This window comes from Chanodichthys erythropterus, chromosome 3 (genome assembly GCF_024489055.1).
Source record: "Chanodichthys erythropterus isolate Z2021 chromosome 3, ASM2448905v1, whole genome shotgun sequence".
Taxonomy (NCBI): domain Eukaryota; kingdom Metazoa; phylum Chordata; class Actinopteri; order Cypriniformes; family Xenocyprididae; genus Chanodichthys; species Chanodichthys erythropterus.
In genome coordinates this window covers 30,238,687-30,250,760 of record NC_090223.1, presented here as the reverse complement: position 1 = coordinate 30,250,760, position 12,074 = coordinate 30,238,687, and the positions used below count along the sequence as shown (strand labels likewise).

Genomic DNA, 12,074 nt, shown 5'->3' with positions numbered 1-12,074 from the left:
CCAAACAACATCCATGCACGAGAGCAGCAGCCACATGGAGCTAAAATGAGCTGTCGGAGGGCTGATCTTCACTTTACGACTCACACTTACAGATTTACAATTTGAGAGGGAAGGGACGAATCAGACATGGACACCTTGGTGTGGATCTTGATTTGTGGAGCGGTAAGTGTTCGCATTAGTTTAGATCAGACCGCACGAGCACAAGTGCGCGCAGGGATCCGCCGCTGGATTGCTGTGAATATGTAGGTTAATTGACATCAGGTGAGCCGCTTCAGCTCGCGTTATGCTGAGCGTTTATCGTGATGCGGATTCGGCGGAACTTGTTTTCGGTCTGTGGTAGTGATGATGACTAATCTCAGCAGCCCGGTTTCTGGAGAACAGGTGTCAGAGTCCTTTTCCTTTACTATTTTAGCCTTCTAAAACGAATCTGCATGTTAGTATGTTTATTAGGTGCCAGAAAAACAGGCTACAATCAGTGCAGAGAAGAAATGTGACCCCAACTGTAAACAAACTTTCAAGCCAAGTTGCCTCAGTTAAATATGACAGTTTGACTGGCTTCATTTATTAAATTTTTGCCACATAATAGCTTATTTTAGTAGCTTTTGTTATGGAGTTTTAGTATGCGTTTGTATTTACAATGTGCGTATTGTAATGACTTTCAACATTTTTAAAGAAATTCCTGCAGGTCATGTTCAATGAAATGCATCTTCCGCAACCCGAATTTTGGCGCCTCTGGCACTTTAGCTCGGCTTGAAGACTTTTTGAAAACCTTAGGTTTTTGTGTGATAGCCTATTAACAGTAATGAAATCTGTAATAAATGATACCTAATGTTGTTGTTTTTTTGTTTTTTTTTTGTAAATGTTTGGTATGATAGTGATTGGAAATTGCTGCAGTTGGCGTGGTTTCGTCCTCAGGGCAAACGATTTCTTTTCGCGAGCGCCAGGTGAAAATAATGTACATTCCATGTCTAACTTGTTATTCAACTTTTGGATACTTAAACGTATGAAAAAACAGTTGAACAACATACTTAAAAGCAGGCTACCTTTTAAAATGATTTATTAATTTATATAGCTACATTTAAAAAATATATCCCCCATAATTCATACCTTGCGTGTTTAGACATCATATGAGCAACAGTATGCAAATTAAAATCAATCCCTCAAAAATAAAAACGAACAATGTAACCATGACTTCAACCAAATAGTATAATAATTATCAACATAAGAAGTTTTATGACGATGATGGTGCTGGCAAAACCTGTGGTATTTTTGGTGTGAACTTAATTTGGTACATTTCTGTAAGAGATACGCCTGATGCTCAGGGAGAAAAAACTCAAAGTGCGCAAGCATGCGACCCTCATGGTCCCCTACCGAGCACCCTACGTGACCCCCAGCACCTCCAGTCTCTTGTAACACAGTCTAAATCAATTTAAACATGCACACGCTCTTGACTAAACACAATTAGACCGTGACCTCTTTTCAGTGATCTGATTTGCAAAATGGCAAACGGAGCTGGCAATTGAGTTTGATCTAGGTGCACAGAGTCAGTGAAGAATCTCCACCGACACATGAGCCAGCAGCGCTCCGTCTGGAGGGCCATCTTACAGCTGTGTGAAGGCACTACGCTCTTAGTGCACTTTACAAAAGATCTGGCAGGGACAGAAACGGCCTAATTGGTGGTGAACAAGGCGATGGCTTATTGAGGCTTGATGTTTCACTGTTTTAAAGCTCAGTAGCATTTCCTGGCTGCTGCAGAGCGGTGTTTTACAGACAGGTGTGGATCACTGAATTGCACAGTAATGATAGGAGGCACTTGCTAATACATTTACTTAGCTACAGTATGTAAATGAGGCTAAAACCATTGACGTTCTTTAATGCATTATTTTTAATTTTCCAATTGAGAACATTACTGGATTTGACCTCAGGGAGATTTTGTTAGATTTAGCAGATTACTTTAGTCCCCAAACTATAGTAAAGCCACATACTCTTTGGTCAGATGTGTTAAGCATTGGGCATGCTCCATACTGGGGAGTCCATTAAAGCCTGCCAAGTTAACTCATCGGCACGCTTACTCAAGCGAATGCAAATTGAGAGAAAAAAGAAAGGAAGACAGCCAGGGTTTGACGAAGAGAGAGAGAGGGAGAGAGAGAGTAAATGAGGGGGTGAGTTGGCTGCTGTACCAGTGCATCTGTTTCTGAATGAGAGCGAGAGAGGATGTGGATGAGGGGAGGAGGAGGAGGGTAGAAAGAGAAGTCTTAAAGGGCAAAGAGAGTGTGTGAGAGAGAGGCTAGGAAGGTAGATAAGATTAGGAACAAGAGGTGATGTTTTAATGAAAACGTGCAGAAGATCAGAGAGGTTTTCCCTCTTTACTTTGATTGTGGGAGGTTTAGATGATGTTGACCTGTCTAAATTGTGTGTAATTGTTACAGCTTGTAATGTGCTGTGGTTTCCATTAAAGAACGTTTGCGTGTGAGAGAGTGAGAGTATGCTAATTCATTAATGAATGCAAGGAGAAAAATGTGCTGTGAGTTCAATTACCCTTTATATGTGTGTGTGTGTGTGTTCACATGCTTGTTTGTGAGTGTGTTTGAAACACTCTGGAATCCACAGGTTAATGAATGAATCTTTTCACAGCTATATTAGAAAGAAATGCTTCTACAAGGCCCACTTATTCCTCAATAGAGCACAACGGTGGGGTTCCAGAAGTAAAAATGCCATTCATTTACACCACAGAGAAATAGATTTAATGATACTGCAAATGATATTTGAAACCTTTTAAAACAAAGCTACCATGAGCTCAGAGATTGCAGTCATAAGTCTTCACTACCCACTATATATATTACACACAAATACACTGTGAACCTGAATAAGTTGGGCTGACTCAAAAAAATTGAGGTAATCAGTTACATACATTTTTTCAGTTATGTTTCCAATTTTAAGCAGAACTATCAAGTTTTGAGTTTGTAGTACCCATGCAAGTTAATTGCTCCTAACTTGAAATACTGAGTTAGCTAAATCATACATTTTGATAGCAACTGGCATTACATATTTAGTTAACTTTTTTTTATTTTGAGTTATTTACTGTAAACCCTAATAAATTGCCAAAACTCAAAAAAGTTGAATGTGAATTTTTTGAAGTTAAAGATTTTTATTTTGTTATTTTGTATTGCTCTTAACTTGAAATATTTGAGTACACTAATTTATACATTTAACTTAAAATTATCAGATTATCTCAACGTAAATATTTTGCTAGCTTTAACAAACTAATTTAAAAAAAGCCAACTTGTTAATTTGCTAACATATTATCAATAGCACAGTATAGCTCTAACTGAATAAGTACAGAAAATTAAAAACGTGTAACTGACTTGCTCTCAAATCAAGCAGCATGTGCCACTTGTCACCATGATGGTAACTCTTCAAAAAGCCACATTAGAAACTCTTCTAAATTACTGAAACATTAATCACTACTAAATCTCCCTTACCATTAATCTTGCACAAAAAACATTATATAACACTTAATTTTTGCATTTACACTCCATTTCGAGTGCCATGGACAAGGCATGCTGGGAAATAGAAATCCCAGCCCAGTTTCAGTTAAACTTAAGATAAATTTCAGTTAAATTAAAGTTTGTCCTACTCAAACCAATTAAGTATTTTGAGCATTAGGGTTTAAAACTTTTGTTACTTTTATGTAATTGATTTGACGGCACTACTAAAAATACAAATGGTTAAATTCCTTATTTAATAGTCTCACTGAGGTCTCACTGTAACCATTCGACCTGCACATTGGAATATATACATACACACTGCTGTTGAGGATTCAACTATTGTACATTCACAACACTTAATGGATTGAGTAGTTCTTTCCCTCATTAATTCATTTGAGGCAAACCCTTTTTTTTGTATTTTAATCAAATTTTGTATAATTTTGCCATTCAAATCATGGTTTGTAATGTGATTTAATCTCTGGTTGGTTTGGTTCATGGCTTAGGGCACTTTATTGAAGAAATTGAAGAATTCCTATGTAGAAAATGAATAAGAAAAACACTTCCGGAACCAAGGCTGTTGTTGGTGGCACTCTATACACATAAAATACAGCACACATCATCACTGAGCGTGATCACATGACCAGACCCAACCTATTGAGAGAGGAAGAGTGCAGCGCTGGAGTAGTAAATTAGTTCAAAGTGAAGTCTGCATCCACACTAATGAGCCTCCAAAGTCCTCTAACACACATCGCACACACACATCTGTCGTCTGAGACAAAATGAGCCCATAAACACCTCTTATAGTGCCTGTGTGACCAGAAGTTTATGACCCCTTGGGTTATTGACAATACTCAACAAACAGATCAGGACCTGTAAAAGCGGAAGGGTAGGGCTAATCGATGTCTTGGGTAGAGAGGGTCTGCGGACCGTGATCTGTGAGACCTCTACGTGTAAAGTATGTGTAATCGTACCCGTGACAATACGAGAGAAACAGCTGGACATGCAATAGACATATGCATAACTCCAAATGCCTGTCTCATCTTGCGCAACACGCCCCAGCTTTTGGACACAGAAATGCAATCAGCACAATATGCTGTGATGCAGCTGTTACCAGACATACGCAGCAAATATGAAGGAGTTTACTGACAATGAGAGGGATTAACTGGAAACATCAGAGATTAGTTTTGCTTTAAATTAGAAATACAAGTTTTAGGTAAACTTTTCACATCAGAATCACTGTTTTCATAACACATCTTGTCGTCTGTCAAGCTGTCAAAATTGAATAAGCAATATGCAATAAACTAACCAAATCAATGGGAGATTCAAACCTTAAAGGATTCACTTCAGTTAAAATTTCCTGATAATTTACTCGCCCCCATGTCATCCAAGATGTTCATGTCTTTCTTTCTTCAGTGGAAAAGAAATTAAGGTTTTTGATGAATACATTCCAGGATTATTCTCTTTATAGTGGACTTCATTGGGGTTCAACGGGTGCAATGTCAAAATTACAGTTTCAGTGCAGCTTCAAAGGGCTCAACACGATCCCAGACGAGGAATAAGGGTCTTATCTAGTGAAACGATCAGTTATTTTCTAAAAAAATATTATTTTTATCCACAAATGCTAGTCTTGCATTAGCTCTGGGATGCACCCCTCGTTACGTAATCACGTTGGAAAGGTCACTCGTGATGTAGGCGAACGTACCGATCCAGTGTCTACAAAGCGAACATGCAAAGACTAAGTCAAACGCCCTTTACAAAAAAAGGTATAGCAACAATGTCAGACGAATTTGAAGTTGGAGGAGAAAATTAGATGGAGTTTTTCGCACTACCGCGGTACTTCCGCCTACGCCATGTGTGACCTTTCTGTCATGTGTAGTGGTTCATGGAGAAGTGCAAGACAAGCATTTGTGGTTAAAAAGTATAAACTTTTTTTTTTTTTAGAAAATGACTGATCATTTCACTAGATAAGACTCTTATTCCTTGTCTGGGATCGTGTAGATGCTACAAACAATAAGGGTGAAATTATCTACAAAACAATGTTTGAATGGAGTTTGTGGAGAAGATTACGGAAAACAACATTTGAGGAATATCAATATGACTATATTGCCTTGCAAAAACATTAATTAAAGTATTAACATTAAAATATCTCAAGGGTTTATGTGTAATTGGAGACAAGGAACCTGTGAATCCCTAGAGAGATGGAATATTAATGTCATTTCTTTTTTTTTCTGTAGCTGGGGCTGGTGTTTGGGTCTAAGCTGGAGCGAGCCGTAGACGAGGAGTGTGAGTCGGGGAGTTACACACACAGCGGGGAGTGTTGTTTGCAGTGTCCTCCAGGAGAGGGAGTGGTCAAGGAGTGCGGGGCCACCCAGACCGAGTGCAGTCAGTGCTTAGACAGTGAGTACAACTTCTCATATACGCATACGGAACTCATACACATGAGGGCCATGACAAAGACAGAAGTGTTCATGCACATGCACGTACTCATAATCTTCACAAACATTCACACCGTCACAAACACTTACTTTCACGCACATAAATTTATTAACACATAATTAGTCTCTCTCACGTACACACGTATACTTATTAACACATAATTATGCTTTCTTGCTCCCTCTGTCTTTCTCTCCCTCACAAACGTGCACATATAAACTCAAAGAACAGACAGAAAGCTGAGAATAATTATGCAATTAGCTGGTTACGGTATATGAGCTGCTGTTTGTATACGTGTGTTTGATGCTGTAATTAAAGCCAAATGTTCAGCTTTACAGTTTGTGAGGAAAACCAGAAAGAGGATAACCAAACCTTAAAGTGAGAAATCTGGGATGTCAATTGATTAACTATTTTCTGAACATGAAACTGGTACTTGAATTGTACATTAAAGGGGTTTTTAATTGTGTAGTATTATATATCGTTCAAATATTTGGGGGTAGCTAATTTTTTGTTTTTGAAAGAAGTCTCTTATGCTCACAAAGGCTGCATTTGTGTGATAAAAATACAGTAAAAACAGTAATATTGTATAGTAATACAATTTTAAACTACAATGTTACAATATTACAATAACATAACAATTTTAATATATTTTAAAACCATTCATGTGATGAATTTTCAGCATCATTACTCCAGTCTTCAGTGTCACATGATCCTTCAGAAATCATTCTAATATGAGGATTTGATGATCAAAAATCATTTCTTCTTATTATTATTGTTAAAAACAGTTGTGCTGTGTATTGTTTTTTGGGGGGGAAACATGATACATTCTTTTCAGAATTCTTTGATGTATAGAAAGTTGAGAAGAAAAGCATTTGTTTGATACATAAATCTTTACTGTCACTTTTGATCGATTTAATGTGTCCTTGTTGAATAAAAGTATTAAGTTCTTAAAAAAAGACCCCAAACTTTTGAATGGTAGTGTAAGTTCTTCCCATTCACAGAAACATTTAGAAAAGGCACTGGCACATTTGGAAATGACAAGACACATTTTTCACCCGTTTTACAGCATGTCTAATTCTTTTGTAGTGAATGTTTCCTAAAGAGGCTCTATCCTACTTTCTGCTCTCATAAGAGAAATGAACAGTCCTCCGTGAGCGTTGAGAAGCACTTAGGACGACAGGCCTGAAATAGAGGAGGTCTTATGTTTCAGGACAGGACACTTTACATCAATATCCCAACTGGGTGCTTTTTGTTTTTTTCTATCTGTGTGGGATATAAATAAAGATGGTGGATGTTATTTTAGAAAAGCATCTGCATTAATTTTTAGTGTAACAAAACAGGCTTCCTGTTTACTGATAGACAAAAACACATTTTGTGACCTTTGCGTTAGTCTCCTGTCCCCTTTCTCCCAGTGTTGGCAAAGACACACAAACACACACACACCTCTTTCATGCATCCTCGCCCCCTCATCCCCTACTCAGTCTAGACACAAGCACACATCAGCAACTACTGAAATATTTAGCTGTCCATTTTCTCTTTTCGCCCTCCCTCACATCGCAGTGTGTTCAAAAACTGATTGACACAAACCTCTCAGCATCGCAGCTACTGTCATAGCCGCCATTTCATCACAAATCAGGCCAACATCTTTGACTCAGACACACACACATAAAGGGTTAGTTCACCCAAAAATGAAATTTCTGTCATTAATTACTCACCCTCATGTCGTTCCATACCTACAAGACCTTCATTTATCTTCAGAACACAAATTAAGATATTTTTTATGAAATCCGAGAGTATCTGATCCACACATAGGCAGCAACAACATCACACCTTTTGAGGTCCAGAAAGGTACTAAAGACAAAACAAAAAAATAACGACTTTATTCAACAAATTCATCTGTCCCCTGTCATACTGCTATGCTGCTAAAATCGTTATTTTTGTTTTGTTTTTGCACACAAAAAGTATTCTCGTCGCTTCATAATATTAAGGTTGAACCAGTGTAGTCACGTTGACAGTTTTAATGATGTCTTTAGTATCTTTCTGGACCTCAAAATTTGCGACGTTGTTGTTGCCTTTGTGTGGATCAGATACCCTCGGATTTCATCAAAAATATCTTAATTTGTGTTCCGAAGATGAACAACGGTCTCACGGGCGTGGAACGACATGAGGGTGAATAATAAATGACATTTTTTGGATGAACTAACCCTTTAATAGCAGACTGATATTACTTTCCATAGGTTACTTTGATTTATTAATAAAGCCAAAGAGCTCAAAAATGATCTTGTAGCTCAAATCTGTAATAAAATGATACCTAATGTAGTTATTAATGTTTTGTAAATATTCAGTATGAAATTGCTCCACTTGTCCCCCAAGGTCACTGGTTTGATTAATGTGGGTGAATCCCACAAATCCTGTTTGCATCATATTTCACCACATAATCAAGAAAATTATACAGAAATGTACATTTTGCTTTAAAAATTAAGCATATTTTAGTACAATTAACATTTTTTTGCATTACATTTTTATGACAATGAAGCACTTATTCTCAAAATTCTCATTTTTAATTCTCATATATAATTAAAATTATAATATATTGAATTTATATTTTTGTTTTTATTTTATTATAAATATATTTGATTATATTTTAATTTATAATACATAATATTATTTATATTTGTGTTATGATAGTATTTGTACTTATTTATGCTGCTTTAAATAAAAAAATACAACTTTTATTGTAATGTAATAAACTGTCTAATCTAATGTGAATTACCACTGATAATAAATAAAAACAAAAAATAATAAAAATTGTCTAAATTATCATGAAAAATATGAGGTGAATGTGACCTGGTCATGTTTTCATGACCTTTACCCATATTTTTCTGCAATGCATAATTTAAATGCACTTTGTCGTTTGAAGTGAAATGTGAATGATTGGGAGTCTATTATATATTCTGTTTGTTAATGGTACTGTAGGAGCAGTGCTGAACTGGAATCAGTCAGTGTATCAATTTAGACAGCTGACTAATGATTGATTGGGATTTGGGAAAATAACAGCATTAGATAATGATGCATTTACATACAGGCAACATCATATGCGCTTACTTTTTCAGACTGAGATTAATACAGCCCTTAATCATCTGAAAGAGAGAGAGAGAGAGAGAGAGAGAAAGAAAGAAAGGTTAATGCTACTGAACATTTAAGCAGAACACAGGACTGGAGCCATCGCTGTTTTTATTGGCCTATGCAGCCGTTCTACCGTTCCACGCAGCTTTGATTTATTACATTAACTGTATTATAAAAGAAACAGTCATACCAATAAAGAACAACTGAATTGTGAAAACAGAGCAAGAGACAGAGAAACACTTTCAAGTTTGTTCTGATAAACCAATATGGTTGTGATTATAGATCAGAATACAGTGCATTACGCAATGGACGTTTTTTTCTAAGCCCGTTCAGTATTAAGTTACTTTACAAAATCTTTTAAAATGTGCCAGCAAAATATTGGCAAACATCTCTAGTTACAGTTCTCCTCCAGCAAATGACAGCCAAGCAGAAAACCAGCTCCGAAAGAAAGCGTAAAAAGATCTCATGCACCTGGCTGATTTGTCTGTAATTGTAAAGGGATAAAAACGCACAGACTTCAGCTGATGACGTAACAGGAAGACACGCCGCATGAGGCAGCTCGAGTCTTTTTCCGTTTGCTCTCCTGACAGAGACAGTTGTGTGTGAGGAAGCTATTTATTATGCATGTAAACAGTCATCAGCAGAGCATGTGTGTGTGTGTTGGTGGGTGGGCGCTCTGTTGTTTTTGTTAGTTTTGTGATATGTGTTTATAATCAGTGCAGGGATGGCTGCATTCAGGTGTATCCCTGCAAACACCCAGCTGGTGCTCTGTTCATCTGTTCACGGTTGTATGTGCACACTCCATAGGAATGTCACAATAGTCTTTACTCACTATAAAGATGATATGTTTAACGTAAACTCAAACAAGAAGGAAAAAGTAAACACTAAAGTCAAGCTATAGAAGTAATGAAAGTAAGATGGAGATCAGGCAGCATGTGGGCATTGTCATGTATTCCTTTCTCAAGGGCAGGGATATTACAGTAAACACAAAACAGACAAAAAAATAAATTATATATAAATTATATATATAATTTATATATATATATAATTTATATATATAAAATATATATATATTTCAGTGGACTATAGACAAGAAAGTAGGAGAGAGTAAATGGAAAATGGGGAATGGGAAAGGGATTAACTCAAGTTGGACTCAAACTGTCCCCATGAGACAACCGTTATCCTGAGCATGTCAGATGCTCATAATTCATGATTTTTTTTTATTTTTTTACCCCAAATAATGTCATTTAAAGGTAAGGTAGGCAATTTTTTTATAAACACTTTTTGTTATTCTGGTTGAAACATACCCACACAGCAAAAGGTATTGCGGTTTCTGGAACGTATCCGCGAATGGACCCGTATCGGCGTCCACTTGCACGCAGTGACGGATCCGCAACGAAGGCGGACCCACAAATTGATACAACCGTTACAGTAAAGGCACGTGCGCGTCCGCGTCCGTGGATCCGACATGGGTCTGCTCAGGATCCGCTGATTGACAGTAGAATTGCGTTCTTGTCTGTACTTGTGTTCTTGTGGACTTGTGAAACGTCATCAGTCGCTGTCCAAGTACTGTTCCAATTCAAAGTTCACATCTAGCCAAGTACAGTTAAAATCCCCGGACGTGTTCTTGATCCGTCCCTTTTATCGAGGATGCATCAAGAGGTGACTTGTGTGGACACCAGGTATCCCAGAATTCATCGTGCACTACCCAGCAAGTGTTATAGTAAAGGAGAAAACCTAATTTAAACATATTACTGTTTTTATGTCATGATGTGTAGTTTTTCAGGCGAGAATATACTGGTTTAAAGCTCAAATCTGTGGTGTACTGATAAAGATCTAACATTTTTGGAGTTATGAGATCCAGGTGATCGCCGGATGCTCAGTGCTCATGTACCCAGCCAAGAACAGCTTTACCTCAGCTAGTCCTTCTGATGTTTGCCACTGGCTCTGATGTCTCTGTAGCGGTTAAACATGACATAATTTGTCTTGTGTATATCTAACGGGCGATCTTTGGTCTCATGAATCTATAATTTGTTCCCTGGCAAATTGTTTTGGCTGAGGGCAAAGTGACGTTTCATAACTTTATATATTTAAGCTATTTAAATTTACCGTTGTAACCTACTAAAGCGCTGACTTGTATGTTTTACTGAATTGTTTGCTTTATTTGCTTCGTAATACCTTTTACTTATACTTTTATAATGGCTATTATCATTAAAACTGACATTTAACAAAAAGAGACAGCGTTGTGTTTTATGTTACATTTCATTTTATTACAGTGAAGATTATGCACATATTGCCTGAACCACATATTAATATGTTTAATATTTTATAAAATGTAAACAGGCAGGGTTGCAGTGTTTTATATTTCGTTTTGTTATAAATACTATACATGCAGTGAAGATAATCATGAATGCATTGCCTAAACCACATTTGTGAGGCTATTAATATGTTTAAGTTTTTTTTAAATGAAAACAAAAAGAGGCAGAGTGATGTTTTATCACTTATTTCATTTTATTGTAATATACATACAGAGATAACCGGAGTAGCCAGAGCTGGCTGAGTAACGCAATCAAGTATGCTGCTGTACCATTTGCAGAATCACCGGACTTGCGTCCTCACGTCCTCGGAAGTCCGTTCTCTTGAGTCGAACTTGCCAAGTTCGAACTACCAAGGACACAAATCCAAACTTCGCAACTTGGTATTGAGAAACGCCTGAGGTAATTTAACGTCGTCTCTCATCTTGTGGCGCTTTGCAGAATCTGCTGTGTGAGTTCATTGTTTTGGAGGAGGCGTGGCTTTGGAGAGAGCACAGGGTGGGATCTCATGCTTTCAAAGCTAGCTTGCTATTGCTAGCCTCTCCGAAATGGCCAACTCTACCTTTAAGACAGACAGACAGATAGACCGAATATTTAGCTATTTTGCTAGGCCAGCCTTAGTTGAGTGACAAATGGACTGATCTTTGAATTCTCCACTGCAGAACGAGGTCATATCTATCCATTAATAATTAATGAAGGAGAAACGAAAGAG

General features: G+C 37.2%; 1 protein-coding gene across 1 annotated transcript in view; it reads left to right on the top strand.

Annotated features, from left to right (window-relative positions):
* The first annotated feature begins 126 nt into the window (after nt 1-126).
* Nucleotides 127-12,074, top strand: part of ngfra (nerve growth factor receptor a (TNFR superfamily, member 16)) — a 30,434-nt gene continuing 18,486 nt past the window's right edge. Inside the window, exons 1-2 of the mRNA XM_067364581.1 lie at nt 127-162; nt 5,723-5,885. Of these exons, the coding sequence (XP_067220682.1) occupies nt 127-162; nt 5,723-5,885 (199 nt within the window). The remainder of the gene's footprint in view (nt 163-5,722; nt 5,886-12,074) is intronic.